Source organism: Coregonus lavaretus (assembly GCF_964263955.1).
Source record: "Coregonus lavaretus genome assembly, chromosome: 10".
NCBI lineage: Eukaryota > Metazoa > Chordata > Actinopteri > Salmoniformes > Salmonidae > Coregonus > Coregonus lavaretus.
In genome coordinates this window covers 22,588,545-22,611,634 of record NC_139997.1, presented here as the reverse complement: position 1 = coordinate 22,611,634, position 23,090 = coordinate 22,588,545, and the positions used below count along the sequence as shown (strand labels likewise).

The 23,090-nt window shown below is 47.6% G+C and overlaps 1 protein-coding gene across 1 annotated transcript in view; it reads right to left on the bottom strand.

Annotated features, from left to right (window-relative positions):
- LOC311135932 (protein turtle homolog B-like) overlaps window positions 1–23,090 on the bottom strand; it is a gene marked incomplete at both ends in the record, with an annotated part of 216,471 nt that overhangs the window by 139,044 nt on the left and 54,337 nt on the right. The window contains one exon of the mRNA XM_084169964.1: window positions 13,812–13,958. Within this exon, the coding sequence (XP_084026090.1) occupies window positions 13,812–13,958 (147 nt within the window). The remainder of the gene's footprint in view (window positions 1–13,811; window positions 13,959–23,090) is intronic.

Genomic DNA, 23,090 nt, shown 5'->3' with positions numbered 1-23,090 from the left:
GAGTTTATCAGTCACCGGCTTCATTAATAAGTGCGTCGACGACGTCGTCCCCACAGTGACCGTACGTACATATCCCAACCAGTAGCCATGGATTACAGGAAGCAACTGCACTGAGCTAAAGGCACTGATCTGGAATTTTTAAGAAATCCCTCTATGACATCTGACGAACCATCAAACAGGCAAAGAGTCAATACAGGACTAAGATCGAAACCTACTACACTAGCTCTGACGAACGTCGGATGTGGCAGGGAAACCCAGCCGCGAGCTGCCCAGTGACGCGAGCCTACCAGACAAACGAAATGCCTTCTACGCTCGTTTCAAGGAAGCAACACTGAACCATGTATGAGAGCACCAGCAGCTGTTCCAGACGACTGTGTGACCACGCTCTCCGTAGCCGATGTGAGTAAGACCTTTAAACAGGTTAACATTCACAAGGCCGCAGGGCCAGATGGACTACCAGGACGCATACTCAGAGCATGCGCTGACCAGCTGGCAAGTGTCTTCACTGACATTTTCAACCTCTCCCTGGCCCAGTCTGTAATACCTACATGTTTCAAGCAGACCACCATAGTCCCTGTGTCCAAGAACGCCAAGGTAACCTGTCTAAATGACAATTGCCCCGTAGCACTCACATCTGTAGCCATGAAATGCTTTGAAAGGCTGGTCATGGCTCACATCAGCACCATCATCCCAGACACCCTGGACCCACTCCAGTTCGCATACCGGCCCAACAGATCCACAGATGACGCAATCTCTATTGCACTCAACACTGTCCTCTCCCACCTGGACAAGAAGAACACCTATGTAAGAATGCTGTTCATTGACTACAGCTCAGCGTTCAAGACCATTGTGCACTCCAAGCTCATCACCAAGCTAAGGACCCTGGGACTGAAAAACTCCCTCTGCAACTGGATACTGGACATCCTGAAGGGCCGCCCTTAGGTGTTGAGGGTAGGCAACAACACATCTGCCACGCTGACCCTCAACACAGGGGCAACTCAGGGGTGGGTGCTTAGTCCACTCCTGTTCACCCACGACCATCATTAAGTTTGCTGATGACACGACGGACAAACTGAAATGGTCCACCCACACAGACAGTGTGGTGAAGAAGGCGCAACAGAGCCTCTTCAACCTCAGGAGGCTGAATAAATGTGTCTTGGCACCTAAAACCCTCACAAACTTTTATAGATGCACAATTGAGAGCATCCTGTCGTGCTGTATCACCGCCTGGTACGGCAACTGCACCGCCCGCAACCGCAGGGCTCTCCAGAGGATGGTGCAGTCTGCCCAACGCATCACCGGGGGCAAACTACCAGCCCTCCAGGACACCTACAGCACCCGATGTCACAGGAAGGCCAAAAAGATCATCAAGGACAACAACCACTCGAGCCACTGCCTGTTCATTTACATTTACATTTAAGTCATTTAGCAGACGCTCTTATCCAGAGCGACTTACAGGAGCAATTAGGGTTAAGTGCCTTGCTCAAGGGCACATTTACGTCATTTAGCAGACGCTCTAGTCCAGAGCGACTCACAAATTGATGCATTCACCCTATAGCCAGTGGGATAACCACTTTACAATTTTTTTGGGGGGGGGGGGGGTAGAAGGATTACTTTATCCTATCCCAGGTATTCCTTAAAGAGGTGGGGTTTCAAATGTCTCCGGAAGGTGGTGAGCAACTCCGCTGTGTGTGTCTGTGGTTCACCCCGCTATCATCCAGAAGGCGAGGTCAGGACAGGTGCATCAAAGCTGGGACCAAGAGACTGAAAAACAGCTTCTATCTCAAGGCCATCAGACTGTTAAATAGCCATCACTAGCACATTAGCTGCTACCTATACAGTGAGGGAAAAAAGTATTTGATCCCCTGCTGATTTTGTACGTTTGCCCACTGACAAAGAAATGATCAGTCTATAATTTTAATGGTAGGTTTATTTGAACATTGAGAGATAGAATAACAATAAAGAAATCCAGAAAAACGCATGTCAAAAATGTTATAAATTGATTTGCATTTTAATGAGGGAAATAAGTATTGCATGGAGCCCCAGGCCGCGTTCTCTGAAGTGATGAACCACGCTTTACCATCTGGCAGTCCGACGGGAGGAAGGAGGAGGAATAATGTTCTGGGGCTGTTTTTCATGGTTTGGGCTAGGCCCCTTAGTTCCAGTGAAGGGAAATCTGAACGCTACAGCATACAATGACATTCTAGATGATTCTGTGTTTCCAACTTTGTGGCAACAGTTTGGGGAAGGCCCTTTCCTGTTTCAGCATGACAATGCCCCCGTGCACAAAGCGAGGTCCATACAGAAATGGTTTGTCGAGATCAGTGTGGAAGAACTTGACAGACCGGCACAGAGCCCTGACCTCAACCCCATCAAACACCCTTTGGGATGAATTGGAATGCCGACTGCGAGCCAGGCCTAATCGCCCAACATCAGTGCCCGACCTCACTAATACTCTTGTGGCTGGATGGAAGCAAGTCCCCGCAGCAATGTTCCAACATCTAGAGGAAAGCCTTCCCAGAAGAGTGGAGGCTGTTATAGCGGCAAAGGGGGGACCAACTCCATGAGATGTTCGACAAGCAGGTGTCCACATACTTTTGGTTATGTAGTGTATCTACCTCAATTACCTCATACCCCTGAACATCGACTCGATACCCTATGTATTTATTATTACATGTTATTGCTTTCTATTATTTCTCAATTTTCTTTCTCTCTGCATTGTTGGGAAGGGCCCGTAAGTAAGCATATCACTGTTATTCTACACCTGTTGTTTACAAAGCATGTGACGAATAAAATGTGTTTTGATTTGTGGTACTCCATAACTCAATGCTCTGAATGACTGTATTGCATTGAAAACCACATAGGCCCAATTAAGAGGGATTCAAACACAGGCGTCATGCACCCCCAAGTTCAGAGGGGGCACAAAGTAGAGAATTTTATATTTTTCAAACACCTGAAAGTATTTTCCTGCAATCTAGAGTGATAATCATTATGCCTAATTCTATGTAAAAAAAATCATAATAATTTTGCATATCTAAGTACACCTCTTGAGCTGTCTGTATCCTCCTGACTGGTGGTTCTTTTTTTAAATAAACAAAATATGCTTCTCTGCATCTCTGCTAAAATCTGGGTAAAATATTGAAAGGAATATGAGTCTTATTCAGTACATTGAGTTATTGATTGCTTTTCTAAGGTCTACCAACCTTGCCAGCAGGCATGCCAGATAAGATAGTTAGACAAGCTAGCTACTCTAATTTGATTGCTACTCTAGCCTGAAATGGGTTCTTGGTAGCTAGTTATGAGGTTGGGAGATTGGGAACCTATCTGGGCTAGCTAAATCCAACTTCATAAGATTGCTATGTGGCTAGTAGTATTACAGAGAAAAAGGCATTTTTTTAATATAAAAAAAAAGTTGTATTTATTTTCTTACACAAAAAATCTGAGGGGGCACGTGCCCTTTGTGTCCCCTATGGGCATGACACCTCTGGATTGAAATAGCCTTGTGGAGAAAGAAAGCACTCAAGTGGACTCGGGACGATAAAAGTCTGCACAGGAAGAATCAAGAACCATCAAACATCACTGAAAAAAGCTCTACTACAATATGATAGGCTATACTCTCTCAGCAGTAATGTAACCGAGAAACACAAGAGTAGAATAGAGTAGGAAAAACTGGTTTGTTACACTAGAATTCCACTGTTGGTTGTCAATGTTTGTTAGAAGCATAAAAATAACTACTAGAGGAGCTATACATGAAGGATGTCCTCCCCGAACAGAACAGCCAGTTCCTTATTTCCTAGTATTGAAGGGGTGCAACCAAAGAAAAGGGGAAGAAGCTTTGGCAAGTATAGCTCAATGAGATCTAACGCGGTGGAGGATAAAATATTTTCCATTCATCGTACAGCTCGGACATTAAATATTTCACTGTTCCTCTGCCGCATCTGCATGACTGAACTTCCAGTCTGATGCGTGCGCACAGAGCTCCTCTATTTGCCAGAGAAGCTAAAAAAAGTGTACACGCTCAGATCTATTCCCACATCTCTTAAAAGGATAGTTCACCAAATGCATTTTAAAAATTGGACATATTTTAATTTTGGGTGAACTACCCTTTTAAGACGCTATCACTATGCGCTTAACTATTTGAGGGTGGTACAGTCTCGAAGTGTGCTGCTGTAATGCTTTCATAATTAAGCTGCAGAGGAGGAAGGAAGGAACCATTTGTTTGGATGAGAGGGGTAGTTTGTTGAGTGTGCCTGGGGAACTGATGCAAGAAGGTTGTCGTGAGTAACGGTCCCTTCCACTTTGTAGCATGACAGTACTGAGAAACCTCCCACTCTGTGCGAGGCATCATGTTCTGATGTGGCAGCACTGCTCCAAGCCCACTCCAATACCTGTTACTTTTTATTCCTCCTCTTTCTTTTCATCCTTCCTTTCAAGTTGTTCTACACATTTGAAAATTAATGTTTATTTTATGTGCAGTTGGTCCATTTTCATTTTAAAAGCTCCTCACATGTTGCTTGTACCAAAGTGAATACGTGTCCTCTAGTATAGGATGAGTGCTACGGAAAGTTGGTTATTATCATACTTTTTTCTCCTTTGCATCAAAGTTGCAAGGAGCATAATGCAGATTATTGGGCTTTTGCTCCTCCAGTCTGGGCTGTTTATTTATATCCTATAGGGATAAGCAGAGGCTAGGGGTCATGTGTAAATCTGTTTTCACCAGACTTAAATCTTTCATCCCCTTTTCCTTTTGTGTGAGAGAGAAATAGAGATAAAGTGAACACAACAGAGGGAGAAATAGAGATAAAGTGAACACAACAGAGAGAGAAATAGAGATAAAGTGAACACAACAGAGAGAGAAATATAGATAAAGTGAACACAACAGAGAGAGAAATAGAGATAAAGTGAACACAACAGAGAGAGAAATAGAGATAACGTGAACAACAGATAGAGAAATAGAGATAAAGTGAACACAACAGAGAGAAATAGAGAAAGTGAACACAACAGAGAGAGAAATAGAGATAAAGTGAACACAACAGAGAGAGAAATAGAGATAAAGTGAACAACAGAGAGAGAAATAGAGATAAAGTGAACACAACAGAGAGAGAAATAGAGAAAGTGAACACAACAGAGAGAGAAATAGAGATAAAGTGAACACAACAGAGAGAGAAATAGAGATAAAGTGAACACAACAGAGAGAGAAATAGAGATAAAGTGAACACAACAGAGAGAGAAATAGAGATAAAGTGAACAACAGAGAGAGAAATAGAGATAAAGTGAACACAACAGAGGGAGAAATAGAGATAAAGTGAACATAACAGAGAGAAATAGAGATAAAGTGAACACAACAGAGAGAGAAATAGAGCGAGAGAGCGATAGAGAGAGCGAGAGAGCGATAGAGAGAGCGAGAGCGTGAGAGAGCGAGAAAGAGCAAGAGAAAGCGAGCAATGGAGCGATGGTGCGATGGAGAGAGAGACGATATAGAGCTGTGCAGCTTATATGCACTGCAGATCTCTGCTGCAAAGGAGGGATGGAGGGATGAGAGCTATTTTAGGGGGTGTAGGGACCAAGCCTTGGGGACCTGAACCAGAGAGAATCACCTAAAGGGCATAGGAGGCTGCACTGTCAGGGAAAGAGAGGCACCGGTGGAGCTTCAGATCACTGAACAGCACTGTAGGGTTATGCACATACTGTATCTGTCACGGTTCAGACAGACGACCAGAGGACCACAATTGCGTCACACCAGAAAGTTTATTAAACTTAAGGGAAAAGGGAAGTAGGGAGTGAATGAAGGCTCCAGGGGTAACAGGGATCCCGTCCAATGCGCTGGGTCTGTGCCCCCCCCAGTGGCAGCGATGCGTCCTATGAAGCCGGTGGTGGGTGGTCCAGAAGTCCTGGGGGGGGGAGACACAGACACAACAGGGCGGAATGAAACCAGGCAGCAGTACAGTTCAAGGGAAATCCAAAATACGTAGTAGCAAGGCAGAAGGCTGGTCAGAGTTACCGGGATTGAAGAGTAGTCAGGAGTCGTAATGGCAGAAGCAGGTCTGGATCTCCTGAGGCAGAAGAGTATCCAAAAAACAGGCAGGTCCGGGGTCACAAAACCAGGGTGAGCCAGAAGCGCGAGCAAACAGGTTCCGGGTGTGAGCTTTGCAGACGATCTGACACCGGAGAGCTGAAAGACAGGGCCTTAAATACTGGGAGAGGTAGTGGGTAATGCAGCGCAGCTGGCAGAGTAATAGAGCAGAGCAGAGCAGGGACAGGTGGAGCTAGTTAGGCTGAGTAGAGAGAGTGGTGAGCAGAGTGGAAGAAAATTAAGGTGGTAACCCGGTGGAGTGAGAGGCCCATGACAGAACCCCCCCCCCAAGGGACGGCCCCAGAAGTCCCAAGAGCAACACCACGCCGGGCGGGAGGAGGGGAGCCGGAGGAGGGCTAGAACTCCTCCGAACGGTCCGAGTGAACGTCCTCATCCTCGGAGGAAGCCGGAGGGCCGTGGTCGGGAGATGGGACAGGTCCCGAGACAGGATCAGGCACAGGACAGGAAGCCGAGCGGGCCGGACGGTTAGGGACCCCTCTGGGGCGGCCCCTACGGATTGCAGGTTGATCAGGATGCCGTTGGTGGAAAGCGGTGATGAGAGTCCTATCCACAATCCGACTAGCTGGCACCCAGGTCCTCTCCTCAGGTCCATAGCCCTCCCAGTCAATGAGGTACTGGAGACCCCTACCCCTCCGTCTGGACCGAAGCAGGCGGCGGACGGTGTAAACCAGACCACCATCGACGAGCCGTGGAGGAGGAGGACCAGGCGCAGCAGGGACCAGCGGACTCTCATGGATGGGCTTAATCTTAGACACATGGAAAGTGGGGTGCACCCTCAGGGAATTAGGCAGTTGGAGCCGGACAGCAGTTGGGCTAATCACTCTTATGATAGGGAATGGGCCAATGAACCGAGGTGCCAGCTTCTGCGACTCCACCCTGAGTGGCAGGTTCTTCGATGACAACCACACCCTTTGACCAACATGGTAGGTGGGAGCAGGAATTCTCCGACGGTTGGCCCCGGTAGTGTAGCTGGCAACGGATCTGAGGAGTGTGGCTCGGGCTTGTGACCAGGTGCGGCGACATCGACGGGCAAAAGCAAGTGCAGATGGGCAAGTAACCTCCTCTTCCTGGCTGGCAAATAGAGGAGGCTGGTATCCATAAACACATTGGAAAGGGGACATACCGATGGCAGAGCAGGTCAGAGAATTGTGTGCGTACTCCACCCATGTCAATTGCTGCGACCAGGAGTGGGGGTTGCGTGAAGTCATGCATCGCAGTGCCTTCTCGAGCTCCTGATTAGCCCGCTCTGACTGCCCATTGGATTGGGGATGGAATCCGGAAGTCAGACTGACTGTGGCTCCCAGCAGGTGACAGAACTCCTTCCAAAAAGCGGAGGAGAATTGTGGACCACGGTCAGAAACTACATCCTTTGGCAGTCCGTGGATCCGGAAGACGTGTTCCAGGACCACCTGGGCGGTCTCCTTGGCGGTTGGGAGCTTGGGGAGGGGAATGAAGTGTGCCATCTTGCTGAAACGGTCAACGATGGTGAGAATGACGGTCATGCCACTTGAAGGGGGCAGCCCCGTGACAAAGTCAAGGGCGATGTGAGACCAGGGACGTCTGGGCACAGGCAGGGGCTGCAGCAATCCGGCTGGGGGCTGGCAGGACGACTTGTGTTGGTTGCAGATGGGGCAGGCTTGGACGAATTCCCGTACATCCTTCCTCAGAGAGGGCCACCAGAACCTCTGGGCGAGCAGGTTGTAAGTGCGGGTGGAGCCAGGGTGACAAGCTAGGCGGGAGTCATGTCCCCACTGAACGACCTGGGACCTCAGGTCTTCGGGGACAAAAAGGCGGTCAGCTGGGCAAGTGCTGGGACCTGGCTGGTTACGGAGAGCCTCCAGCACCTGTTCCTCAACAGCCCAGGTCAGAGCTGCAACGATGCAGGGACTTGGCAGAATCGACACAGGGTCCTTGGAGGGGGTGTCATCCTTCTGGAATTGACGGGAGAGGGCGTCTGGCTTGGTGTTGCGTGATCCAGGCCGGTATGACAGAGTGAAATTAAACCTGGTGAAGAACAGGGCCCAGCGGGACTGCCTGGAGTTCAACCGTTTGGCCGTGCGGATGTACTCCAAGTTCTTATGATCGGTCCAAACGAGAAATGGAATGGTGGACCCCTCCAGCCAGTGACGCCACTCCTCCAAGGCAAGCTTCACAGCCAGCAGCTCACGGTTCCCTATGTCGTAATTGCACTCAGAGGGGGACAACCGACGTGAGAAAAAGGCACAGGGATGGAGCTTCCTATCCTCCGCAGCCCACTGAGAAATCACAGCACCAACTCCCACATCCGAGGCGTCCACCTCCACAATGAATTGCCGGTCCACATCAGGCATCTGGAGGATGGGAGCGGAGGTGAACCTCACCTTGAGGGTACTGAAGGCTTTGTCGGCTGCTGGGGTCCAGGTGAAGGGTTGCTTGGTGCTGGTTAGAGCAGTGAGAGGGGCAGCAACGGTACTGTAGTTCCGGATAAACTTCCTATAGAAGTTAGCAAACCCCAGAAACTGTTGCAGCTTCTTTCTGTTCTCCGGAACAGGCCATGAAGTGACTGCTGATACTTTGGCAGGATCCATTTGGATACTTCCCTCTGCCACTATGTACCCCAGGAAGGCCACTGTCTTGACGTGAAACTCACATTTCTCTGCCTTGGCGTAGAGGGAATTCTCCAGAAGACGATGAAGGACTTGCTGGACATGGCGGGTGTGTTCAGACAGGTTTCTGGAGTAGATTAAGATGTCATCCAGGTAAACGAAGACAAACTTGTTTAACATGTCCCGCAGTACATCATTCACTAGAGCCTGGAACACAGCAGGAGCATTGGTGAGGCCAAAAGGCATAACCAGATACTCGTAGTGGCCTGTTGGTGTATTGAATGCGGTTTTCCATTCATCTCCCTCCCGGATCCGCACTAGGTGGTAAGCGTTTCTGAGATCCAACTTGGTAAAAACAGTGGCTCCCTGGAGCAACTCAAAAGCAGAGGTGAGCAGAGGCAGAGGGTAACGGTTTTTCACTGTGATGTCGTTGAGTCCCCTGTAGTCGATGCAGGGGCGAAGAGATCCGTCCTTCTTCCCCACAAAGAAGAAGCCAGCACCAGCAGGAGATGAAGATGAACGGATTAATCCTGCGGACAGAGAGCCATTGATGTAGTCCTCCATGGACTTTCTTTCAGGAGCAGACAACGAATAAAGACGACCCTTTGGAGGAGCTGTTCCAGGGAGGAGGTCGATGGCACAGTCGTACGGTCGGTGAGGGGGCAGAGATGTGGCTCTTGCTTTGTTAAACACCTCTCTGAGACCATGGTAGCATTCTGGGACATTGGAGAGGTCAGGAGCGGAGTTAGTAGGTACTGGCCGAGGGGGTAGTGCGGCAGCAAGCAGGCAGGTTCGGTGGCAGTCCTCTCCCCACTCCCTGATCACCCCGGTCACCCAGTCGAGCTGAGGGTTGTGCCGGCGGAGCCATGGGTAACCCAGGATGAGGGGTTGGCCTGGAGAGGGGAGCAGGTGAAACTGGATAGTTTCTTGATGGTTTCCGGACAGACCCATCGAGACCGGGGCCGTGACATGAGTGACCGATCCGAGTAAGTGTCCGTCCAGTGCCCGGGCAGGAATAGGAGGTGTCAAACGGAGGTTCTCCAGTCCCAGTTGGCGTGCCAGCTTGATGTCCATTATGTTGGCTTCGGCGCCAGAATCCACCAGAGCAGCCAGGGTGTGAGTTGAGTCAGAGAGGCGGAGGTGAACTTGCAGCAGGGGTTTGCGGTCGGAGGACTGGATGGTCATTGAACTCAACCGGACTCCCCCTATGCCCGGTGAGCTTCGGCCCTTTAAAGGGCAGGTTACCACACGATGTCCCTCACCTCCACAATAGAGGCAGAGGTTTGAGGTGAAGCGGCGCTGGCGCTCTGCAGGAGTGAGGGAGGCTCGCCCAATCTCCATAGGCTCAGACTGATCAAGCTGACCTGGGTGAGTGGCAGTAGATGACAGGAGCCCAGTCGGATCTCTCCGAATGCCGGTAGTAGGTGGACCTTGGCGCCCCCTCTCACGACGACGGGTCTGTATCCTTCTGTCGATCCTGACAGTCAGTGCGATGGCTTCATCAAGAGTGGAAGGCAGTTCATGGGAGACCAACTCGTCCTTGATATAGTCAGCCAAACTATGGAAGAACGCGTCCACCAACGATGGTGTGTTCCAAGAACTTCGTCTAGCCAGGGTTCGGAAGTCGATGGAATGGTCTGCGACTGTACGTCTGCCTTGTCGAATACTGAACAGTTCACGAGACGCCTCTGCGGTGGGTGAATCCAGGTCAAACACCTTCAGCATCTCCTCAGCAAACAGGTCGAAGGTTGCACATGCGGGGGTTTGACGTTCGAACTCTGCTGTTCCCCAGAGTCGAGCTCGGCCCGTCAGGTGAGTGATGGCATACCCAACTTTAGCCCCCTCCGTGGCGAAGGTCCTTGGCTGCAAGGAGAACTGAAGTCGGCAGCTAGTCAGGAATGGCCGGACCTGGGTTGAATCGCCGTTGAACCGCTCGGGGTTTCCAATCTTGGGTTCCGGAGCAGCGGCTGCAATGACCGGGGCAGGTAACTCGGGGGCTGGGCTGGTGGGCAGACTGGCTGGGGTAAGGTTGGTGAGGAGTTGAATGATCATGGCGAGTTGTTGTTGCTGCTGCTGGAACTGCTGCTCATGCTCATCGGTTTCCATGTCGGGGAAAGTGTGCGCTGAGTCCATAATGGTCAGATCGTACTGTCACGGTTCAGACAGACGACCAGAGGACCACAATTGCGTCACACCAGAAAGTTTATTAAACTTAAGGGAAAAGGGAAGTAGGGAGTGAATGAAGGCTCCAGGGGTAACAGGGATCCCGTCCAATGCGCTGGGTCTGTGCCCCCCCCAGTGGCAGCGATGCGTCCTATGAAGCCGGTGGTGGGTGGTCCAGAAGTCCTGGGGGGGGGAGACACAGACACAACAGGGCGGAATGAAACCAGGCAGCAGTACAGTTCAAGGGAAATCCAAAATACGTAGTAGCAAGGCAGAAGGCTGGTCAGAGTTACCGGGATTGAAGAGTAGTCAGGAGTCGTAATGGCAGAAGCAGGTCTGGATCTCCTGAGGCAGAAGAGTATCCAAAAAACAGGCAGGTCCGGGGTCACAAAACCAGGGTGAGCCAGAAGCGCGAGCAAACAGGTTCCGGGTGTGAGCTTTGCAGACGATCTGACACCGGAGAGCTGAAAGACAGGGCCTTAAATACTGGGAGAGGTAGTGGGTAATGCAGCGCAGCTGGCAGAGTAATAGAGCAGAGCAGAGCAGGGACAGGTGGAGCTAGTTAGGCTGAGTAGAGAGAGTGGTGAGCAGAGTGGAAGAAAATTAAGGTGGTAACCCGGTGGAGTGAGAGGCCCATGACAGTATCAGACCCAATGTGACTGAAGCGAAGCCTATGTTCTTCAAGTCCCCCCATGTATGCACACAGCAAGCACAGTTCTATGATCAGCTTATCTGGATCCTAAGTGTGAGGTGAAACAAGGATACACTAAACTCTACCCAGAGAAGCTAGCCCATGACACCATTCTCACCAACCACTCTTCCCTTCCCTCATACGTCATGTGGCTCACACCTTGGTTGACAGGGTGCGGGAGGGGTGTGAGGGCGAGGAATATCACAGGAACTTGAACAGCAGCGTCTACATCAGCATCACAACAGACTCAACCATAGCCCAACCGATTGCCACTCACTTCCTCAATGCTACTGAAGCTAACTGCTAATTAGCAATGTTCCCCAAATAGCCTCCTGACAACAGAGACGACCAGGGCACAACAAGCAAAGGCTGCTGCTTTATCCATCATCATTATGCGCCTGGCCCAAACCCTGAGAGAGTTCTGGCAGCACGAGGCGGCATAAATATATTAATGGCGTTACGTAAGGCATTTTGCTGTGTTATTTGAAGGCAGGAGGCAGGCAGGAGGCAGGCAGTCACAATGTTGGAAGGAATGGTAATGAAGTCTTTGAGTAGTGTCTCATAAGAAATTCTAAAACACAGTGCCGTCGCCACGGTGCCGGTTGAAGGGCTTGGAGTTGATTCCGTTTACCTACTTGAAGATTGACATCTCTGTCTAGTCCTGATGATATCAAACGTGGGACTTGACAATGCTGCTTGATTGTGCGGTCGCAGATTACACGACGCCTTTGGGTTGGTTAGTTTCTTGTACCGTATCTTCTTTGAGGATTTTGCATATGAAACGTGGTATCTAATTAAATTCTAATAGCACTTCAAGAAACGGAAAATGCATTTGAAAGTGACATACATTATCCACTGACAGGTTAGCCAACTAGTTGGACCAACTACCAGATTTCACATTAACTTCACAAGTGTGGGTTAGCGTTAGCATAAAGTTGCGACGTCGGCTTAACCACCCAACACCTTCTCACTCTTAATAAGGTGAGGCGCTCTACCTGCTGCCAGGGCCAAACGGAGCCCCTGCTATCAGTGTCTAGCCATACAGTACATGCCCAGACACACACACACACACACACACACACACACACACACACACACACACTGGCTGGCTACAGTGAGTTGCTGTTAGGGCAGTGTCCACATTTCATCCACTGATTCCATCTTGGAACTAATCTTACTGATCAGGGTCAGGAGGAGTTGATACTAAGGTAAGTTTTGCTTTAGACAAACACAGAAGGACAGCCACATAATAGTCAAGGGCTCTGTTCTATCAAAACTGGTTTCCTGGCTCAGTTAAAAATACCATTCTTCCAGCACACAGAGGAGGCCTGATTGAACCGACAGTTTATTTATTTTTTCACACAGTGGGACACTTTATTGAGCACACAAATCCTCAATGTGCATTCTGGTAGTGGGACAACAAGGTTTTTACTTATCTCAGCAACCCAGATACCATGTATGACTAAGTAGGACTCCTAAAGCTTTCACATGTCAGACGTATTACCAAGTCGAATACGTATTGCAAATATTTCATATACTTGAGATGGACTTGAAGCAATGGAGTGCAAACTCTACTGGCCATTCAAACTAAATCAAGTGCACCTCAAGTTTCTCAAATAGTATTTGGAATAAGTATTCAACCCAGGCCTGTCCCACACAAAACATCCACCACAAGAGAGTAAATCTACTCTGTAGACAAAACAGCCCATGACTGAATCAATTGTACCGAATGAAACCACCCACTCCAAAATAACAGAATCAGCTGCATCAAAGACCCATTGACGAAGCCAAATTGACTTGCTATGTTGATAACTAAGGTCTCATTATAGGACATTCAACCCAACCACAGCAGTCAGGGCTGGGGTGTCCAGCCAGTCCAACAGCTGCTGCAGTGAATCCATTTCAGTTAGTCTAGCAGAGGCGTGACAGTGGCAAAGCAGAGGGCCCCGGGGCCTAAATGACTGGCTCCTCTCCAGAGCTCTGTGTAAGTCATACAGCACTGATGACACTGAGCTAATGTGCTGTGACCAGGGACCGGGCGAGGCTGTGTGTCTGTCTGAGGTGTCTGTTGCCACAGCAACAGGTGTCTGCATGTGTGTGGGGTGGGTGGGGGGTTGCATGTGCGTGTATGAGAGAGTGATGGAGTGTGTGTGTATGTGTGTGTGTGTGAGTGAATGATGGAGAGAGAAAGAGAGAGAGTGTGTGTGTGGGCGTGTGTATGTGAGCATGCGTGCGTGCAAGTGTGTGTGTGTGTGTTTGTGACATCCACCTAACTCACCGTTGACTGTGAGGTGCACCCAGCTGCCGTTGTGAAAGGTGTGGTACTGCTGCTCCAGCATCAGGACCTTACACTCGTACCAGCCCTGGTCGTCTGAACGCACCTTCGCAATCCGCAGAGAAGACTTGCCGTGCAGACTGGCTCGGCCTGGGGGAAGGATGGGAAGGAAGGAGAGAGAGATTAATAAGAGGGGTCAAACCAGGAAACATAGCTAGTATTCAGTAGAATTTGTTACGTGGCCACTGGGCCTTGGCATAATTTTTTTTTTTTACATTTTCCTAGCGCACGGATGGGTAATCAATTAACTCAGCGCAGCCCAGTCTGTGAGCCAGTAGCACATCTCTTACTCACTGAAGCATTTTTGTGAAAAAAGTACACATGACTGGACGGACATCTCTGATATTATGACAGTAGCCACAAACTTTTCAATGCCAGTCCGAGAGCGGCCTATGTAGTTACAGTAGTAAGTGTACTTGGACATGATATGCAATAATAATAGCCATTTTAGCACACTGACTACATGAGAAGTTTGAACAGATGTGAAGTGTGTAAATAGCCTATGGTGAAATAACTAGGCTAATAATAAAAGCCCCTCATTATTTAGCCAGCTAGCATCAGGCGTAGCTCCCAGGGATCCAAGATTGGCGAGATTAAATGGTTTTAGTATTCTCCCAAGTGAAGTTTGCCTGCTAGATAGCAATTAGGTTTGCATGCCAGATGAAAAGAAGTGACCCGGTATATACTGTTTTGCTCTATAAAATCAGAAGGAATGGCGGTAGATGTGCCTGTTTTATTTTGGGTCATGCGAGCCAGGTGCCGTTCCGAACCCCAACACCCTAGCAGACACATAGAAACAGAGCACAGAGACACGAGAGCCTGCCCCATCTGAATCCATCATAACCCTAAGAGGTCAGACACACGAGAAATCTGACTGCTGATAGGTAGCAGGGCCAGCATTATGGGTGGGCCTTACGGGGCATGGCCCGCCCTACCGTACCTCCTTACCTATCCAACAAAAATATTTAAATATTGATAATTCATTTGACCGAGACGTGCGCTGACAGAAAGACGCATCAATCTCAGATAAAACATCAGAGCGAGCTAAACAGCGCCCCTCTGTCTCAGTATATGTAGCCCATGTATCTGATGCTGTCTGGCCAAAGAGTATGCCATGTCATACTATTTTTGGCCAGACAGCTTCAGATACATGTGATACATATAGTAAGACAGAGGGGCGCTGTTTCGCTCACTCTGATACTTTCTCCGGTGAGCTTCAGCCACTTGCGAATTGAAGGTAAGTTGGCAGGTGCACAGTTCGTTTGGATGGTGGAATTTTTTGGGACGAACGTGCGAAGGTAACCTACTTCTTGTGATTTGTTTGACAATCAGATGAAAACATCATGATTGGTTGTGTTAATGCCACATTAAAAGGTAATACATGTCTTCACTATAAAACCAATAAGAAAACACAGAAACGTTTAAGAAACATGCCCTCCTATGGAAATCCAATGCCTGTCCAACTGATTCGTTCTGGCGCCGGCCCTGAGTAGAAGGCCATTGCTTGTCTTGCTAGAACAAAAGACGCACATGCTGTGTACCGACCTGGTACTGACAAACCTGAAGGAGTCGACAGGAGTGACAAGGAAATTGAAAAAATAAGGTACTTTTTCACGTGTAATCCACCCCCATTTCATCAGAATTGTTCTAACTAAAACAATAAAGCTGCATAATAAATATTTTCCCCAGAGCAAGTATTTACATGTTTTACATCTAGCTAAGGAGTTTTGTGCTTGAAGGATTTTTTTGTTAGGTTTGATAATGTGCATTTGCTCATTAGTTTGATAGTGTGGGGTTCTATTTTCTTATAACTAGATGAGATGCCTAGCTTAGAAAGAATACATTAATGATTAAACATAATAGGTTTGTGCTGTACTGATATAAATTGCTTAATATAACAAGCTGTGATTAATGTGGGGAACCATTAGGGGGTAGGCCGAGACAGACTTGTGATTCACACAGACACACACACAGCCTCTTTGTTAGACCACTCAAGGACATGGTTCTGCTATAAAGATGTCTGAGGTTGCTGACTCGGGACAAGTTGTGGAGATAACAACTAATGCCTGGCAACAGTGAAGCGCCAAGGGCCTGGGACCAGCCTGTGCGTCAACGATAGGCTGAGTAAGTGTAAACCACGCTCAGTCTCTACTCTGATAGGCCAGCAGGGAGCGGGAACTATCTCTGTCAGAGTATTTAAAGAAGAACTTAGAACAATGGCTTAGTTCTCTGACTGCCCTGTGTGGTATTTCAGTGGACCCGTATATACGAACATCATATATCATTGAAGTGTTTTGCATTAATTAAAATAGTCTATTTTAGAAGACATGTATTGACCTCTTTTTGTTCCAATACCAGATTTGAATTGACGCAACTTAACAATAGCTAGCAAGCTAACCCAGGCAGTCACACACACTTCATATAAGACTAATGAGGTGGTAAGTGTAGCACAACGCACACAATACTAAATGCTTTACCAAGCTATCAAGGAAGATTAAATATTTTTATTCACTCTCCATTATCCCATACTTCCAGTACCAGTTATCTTAGCTAAACGGTTAGCACAACATTAGCTAGCTAGCTACTCCACTGACTCTCGGCAGCTTACAGTCAGCGGCTTCATTCAAAAATGAATCCATCGTGATTTCATTATAATGTTGCTAGCTATGCTAGTTATATACACGATATATACAAATGTTTGTGGACACCCCTTCAAATTAGTGGATTCTTCTATTTCAGCCACACCCGTTGCTGACAGGCGTATAGAATCGAGCACACAGCAATGCAATCTCCATAGACAAACATTGGCAGTAGAATGGCATTACTGAAGAGCTCAGTGATTTTCAACGTGGCACCGTCATAGGATGCCACCTTTCCAACAAGTAAGTTTGTCAAATTTCTGCCCTGCTAGAGCTTTCCCAGTCAACTGTAAGTGCTTCTATTGTGAAGTGGAAACATTTAGGAGCAACAACGGCTCAGATGCGAAGTGGTAGGCCACACAAGTGGTGTAAAGCTCGCCGCCATTGGACTCTGGAGCAGCGAAAATGCGTTCTCTGGAGTGATGAATCACGCTTCACCATCTGGCAGTCTGACGGACAAATCTGGGTTTGGCGGATGTCATGAGAATGCTACCTGCCCCAATGCATAGTGCCAACTGTAAAGTTTGGTGGAGGAGGAATAATGGTCTGGGGCTGTTTTTCATGGTTTGGGCTAGGCCCCTTAGTTCCAGTGAAGGGAAATCTTAAGTCCCCGCAGCAATGTCCCAACATCTAGTGGAAAGCCTTCCCAGAAGAGTGGAGACTGTTACAGCAGCAAAAGAGGGAACAACTCCATATTAATGCCCTTGATTTTGGAAAATGGTGTTCGACGAGCAGGTGTTGACATACTTTTGGTCATGTAGTGTAGCTGTGGCCATCTGGCTAGAATCAACAGTGGCTTGCTACAAATTCTAGCTAGCTAGCAACAACATTAGTGCAGCTTGATAGTTAGCTAGCATTAGCTATCTACAGCAGGCACAAGCCAAACAAACCGGTAGCTTAAGAAAGCTACTGCCACCTTGTGGTCTGCAGTATTTTAACGAGGCTGATCGGTGGGCAATCTGTGCTATGTGAACAACAAAAGGTTGACTGCCGACACTCTAGGCAGAGGTGCCAAGTACCTCTTGGCAGTCAGTATCCTTCGTGGGTCCAAGCCTTAAGAATACGGGGGTTGAGCAGCAGCCCAGTGTCACAGCAGCTTTCACTCTTTACGGGTCAAGCAGTGAAAGGGAGGGGGGAGGGGGATTTATGATTTTGCTCTCGGCAATCTGGCAACCGCTCATAACAGATGGCGGCCGACAATATGGGCTAAACAAAGGGCTTTGAGGGCACAACGGCCCAGAACACCAACATTATCAAAGCCCTCCACGGCTCACTACGCGCTCCCCAGAGTCAATGTTTTTGAGTGACTTCCATTTGGGCCGGCTACTTCCCCTGTATGCAACACATCAGGTTATATCAAGTGAAGTAAGATGGGAAATAGGGTGAATAGGAAATAACTATTAATATGACCACTGACTTTATTCCTAGCCTGTGTGCAAATATGCAGGTCTGTGTCTATCCATCTGTTTTTGTCATCATAATACCATGTGTCCATCTGTACTCATGTCTGTTTATCAGTGTCTGTACATGCATATGTGTTTATATCTACTGTATGTCTAAATGTCTATATTGGTTCGTCTTTATTTAACTGTGTGTGTACGTATACAGTGGGGAAAAAAAGTATTTAGTCAGCCACCAATTGTGCAAGTTCTCCCACTTAAAAAGATGAGAGAGGCCTGTAATTTTCATCATAGGTACACGTCAACTATGACAGACAAATTGGGGAAAAAAATTCCAGAAAATCACATTGTAGGATTTTTAATGAATTTATTTGCAAATTATGGTGGAAAATAAGTATTTGGTCACCTACAAACAAGCAAGATTTCTGGCTCTCACAGACCTGTAACTTCTTCTTTAAGAGGCTCCTCTGTCCTCCACTCGTTACCTGTATTAATGACACCTGTTTGAACTTGTTATCAGTTTAAAAGACACCTGTCCACAACCTCAAACAGTCACACTCCAAACTCCACTATGGCCAAGACCAAAGAGCTGTCAAAGGACACCAGAAACAAAATTGTAGACCTGCAGCAGGCTGGGAAGACTGAATCTGCAATAGGTAAGCAGCTTGGTTTGAAGAAATCAACTGTGGGAGCAATTATTAGGAAATGGAAGACATACAAGACCACTGATAATCTCCCTCGATCTGGGGCTCCACGCAAGATCTCACCCCGTGGGGTCAAAATGATCACAAGAACGGTGAGCAGAAATCCCAGAACCACACGGGGGGACCTAGTGAATGACCTGCAGAGAGCTGGGACCAAAGTAACAAAGCCTACCATCAGTAACACACTACGCCACCAGGGACTAAAATCCTGCAGTGCCAGACGTGTCCCCCTGCTTAAGCCAGTACATGTCCAGGCCCGTCTGAAGTTTGCTAGAGTGCATTTGGATGATCCAGAAGAGGATTGGGAGAATGTCATATGGTCAGATGAAACCAAAATATAACTTTTTGGTAAAAACTCAACTCGTCGTGTTTGGAGGACAAAGAATGCTGAGTTGCATCCAAAGAACACCATACCTACTGTGAAGCATGGGGGTGGAAACATCATGCTTTGGGGCTGTTTTTCTGCAAAGGGACCAGGACGACTGATCCGTGTAAAGGAAAGAATGAATGGGGCCATGTATCGTGAGATTTTGAGTGAAAACCTCCTTCCATCAGCAAGGGCATTGAAGATGAAACGTGGCTGGGTCTTTCATTATGACAATGATCCCAAACACACCGCCCGGGCAACGAAGGAGTGGCTTCGTAAGAAGCATTTCAAGGTCCTGGAGTGGCCTAGCCAGTCTCCAGATCACAACCCCATAGAAAATCTTTGGAGGGAGTTGAAAGTCCGTGTTGCCCAGCGACAGCCCCAAAACATCACTGCTCTAGAGGAGATATGCATGGAGGAATGGGCCAAAATACCAGCAACAGTGTGTGAAAACCTTGTGAAGACTTACAGAAAACGTTTGACCTGTGTCATTGCCAACAAAGGGTATATAACAAAAGTATTGAGAAACTTTTGTTATTGACCAAATACTTATTTTCCACCATAATTTGCAAATAAATTCATTAAAAATCCTACAATGTGATTTTCTGGATTTTTTTTCCTCATTTTGTCTGTCATAGTTGACGTGTACCTATGATGAAAATTACAGGCCTCTCTCATCTTTTTAAGTGGGAGAACTTGCACAATTGGTGGCTGACTAAATACTTTTTTTCCCCACTGTATGTACAGTACCGGTGTACAGGTAGGGCAGCATCATGAAGCCTTAGGTCTAGAGTACCATTCAAGTGGGCCCTCTTCTCTGAGCTAAGGATGACAAGTCCAGCTGTTACACCCCCGTTACCCTCTTCTCTCCTCTCATTAGCTCACATCTGTCAGTGCATGTCAGTCTGACACACCTAGTGATTGTCATACGGGGTGATATTGTGAAAGGAGTCATCTATGATTCACACTAGCTCCAATGAATTCCTAACATGTTCTGCTAAAGAACTTTGACGGAAGAGGGGCAATGTGGATGTCACCCTCTTTTTTTGGCCTAACTTGGAGATTCTCCTCGTAGATATGGGAGTGTGGCTGTGGTTGCGGGTTGGCTCTCTCCTCTGAGCAAAGGAGCAAATATTTTTTCAGTGTTGGAGATCGATACTGCAGAAGGAGAACTGGGCCGCAGCCTGCCTGGCCGTTAGAAAGGAAGGAGAGCTTTAAAACTGTGAGGGGGAGCAGTAGTTGTTGCCATGTGCAATCTTCGACAGCAAAGTTCTCAGGAATTGCAAGGGAATGAAGGTTGGAATATTCCATATGTTGGGTTATTTTGGGGGATCTGTTTTTTCTGCTACATTGACCATCAGCAACGACAAAGACACTTTCTAAAGCAATCTTAATCCATTTGCAGTCAAAGGCAGGCAGTGTATCACATTGTTTATGAAGACAGTCAAATGCAGACACGACCCAAGTCGATGGTGTTTGAATTGAGGTCTCATTTAGGCCCAGAGTATGGCGTGTGACAAACAGACTCTTTGTAGCTCCTAATGGAACAAGCCAAACACCAGTGATTAATGTTCCACTCTCGGACAAAGTGGAAATGCCTTGCTGCCAATACATATGCCCTTTTCATTGGCTTGGGGTGGCTAAACGGCACGACCCAAAAACCAAAGACATTTACATTTACATTTTAGTCATTTAGCAGACGCTCTTATCCAGAGCGACTTACAGTTAGTGAGTGCATACATTATTTTTTTATGTTTCATACTGGCCCCCCGTGGGCATCGAACCCACAACCCTGGCGTTGCAAACGCCATGCTCTACCAACTGAGCTACATCCCTGCCGGCCATTCCCTCCCCTACCCTGGACGACGCTGGGCCAATTGTGCGCCGCCCCATGGGTCTCCCGGTCGTGGCCGGCTACGACAGAGCCTGGATTCGAACCAGGATCTCTAGTGGCACAGCTAGCACTGCGATGCAGTGCCTTAGACCACTGCGCCACTCGGGAGACAAACCCCAAGACGCACTCGGTTGGCACAACAGACGTAGGGCAGCCTCTCGACCAGAGGAAGCAGTTCCCCCTCAGTGCCCACTGTAGCAAAAGAAGCACCAGGCCAATCTACAACAGGCACAACTCAGGTCTCTGTGTGAATAAGAAATGGTATTGATCCCTAGCCTTGACACTGACCATCATTCTGTTCCGGCGCTGTTCCATCCTCACTGTGTTTCATCATAGTAGAGGGAGGCGGCCGTCAGTTGGCGACGACTAAAGCTTCGCAGTAGCACAAATTGAAAAGGCCCCTGTTCTGTAGCTTCTGTAGCGCAGCAGGGAGAAATTGGCATAGTTTAAAGTGCGCGTTGTCAATCTCTGTGAGGACTGTCAAATGTAATTTGTACCAGGGTATGAGGCGCCGTCTAAAAACAGCACCGGGGAAGATTGTAAAGGAGCAGCATATATCCCTTGAAAGGTATTCCAAACAAAATACAATAAAAGACGCCTAGAGATAAAGGCTGGAAGCTATTTTAGAAGATTGAAAATGGTTCTACCACCTTCAATTATTTGTCCCTTGGTGCAGTAAAACACTGGTCCATATGATTGGCATCTTTGATCCAGTAAAATGCTTTTAATCACAACCACATTCGATGGGGCCGCAGGGGAGAGGGTCAAGAGCTTCAAGTTCCTCGGTGTCCACATCACTGAGGACTTAACATGGTCCTCTCACGCCAGCACAGTCGTGAAGAAGGCATGGCAGTGCCTCTTCTCCCTCAGGAGGTTGAAACAACTTGGCACGGCCCTTCAGATCCTTAGGAACTTTTACAGTGGCACCATCGAGAGCATCCTGACTGGTTGTATCACCGTCTGATATGGTAACCGCACCGCCCTCGACCGGAAGGTCCTACAGAAGGTGGTGCGGAAGGCCCAGTGCATCACTGGGGGTGAGCTCCCAGCCATCCAGGACGTACATGCCAGGCGGTGTCTGAGAAAGGTCCGAAAAATTGCCAAAGACTCCAGCCACCTGAGACATGGACTGTTCTCCATGCTCCCGTCTGGCAGGCGGTACCGGTGCATCAAGACTCAGACCAACAGACCCTTAAAAAGCTTCTATCCCCTGGCCATAAGACTGTTAAATGGCTAACTACTGCTCCCCCTCACACCTACGCTGCTGCTAAAATGATTATTGATTGCCATTACCATTAGTATCCATCTATTTCTCCTGCTACACTATTACTCCTATTTACATGTATATATTACCACTAGTATATTACCATAAATATTTATATATTCCTGGTACCAGTCACCTTTCAGCCATCTACATGTATATCCAACATGTATATCCAACTATTACGCCTACACTGACACTCTTGCACACACACACACACACACACACACACACACACACACCACTTATGCTGCTGCCATACTGTTTACTGTTATTATTATATTTATCCTGCTACCAGTCACTTTCTCCTAATCCCTGCCTACATGTACATATCTACCTCAAATACTCCAGTATCCCTGCACATTGTACATGTGGTATTGGCACTAACCCTATATATAGCTTCCTCTCTTATTTCTTATTTCTCGTGTTGAAATTGAATACTGCACTGTTTGGTAGGGCTTGCAAGTTAAGCATTGCACTGTACTTGTGCATGTGACAAATACAACTTTAAACAATCCATTGGGGAATGAATTACCCATATAATAATAATTTTGTTGACTATGATTCTCTAAATGGTGATTTAGTTTGCAGCTTCAACTAATAAAATAGGGAGCAATGCATTTGATCCATGCTGTGTCTTCAGAGCGCTGTGTTCCCTGTTGTAGACGCTGATGTAACCTAACCGACAGAACTGCTCCGACTTTGGCCAGATGTAGAAATCCTCAGCCGCTCTCTAATTAACATTCACTGTCAGGACCGACCATTCAAATTGCATATCCTGCCATTGGCGACGTCTGATACATTTTTAGGGTTTCTTTTTGCTTTTTTAAAACTAACATGCTCAGTAAAATTACCACATGACTTTTCTGTCTCCACTCCTTATCGATGCTGTAATGTTCCAATCGCACAGATTTAGAAGAAAAAAAAACCTTCACTTGGTCTGGAGGTTGCCTTTCA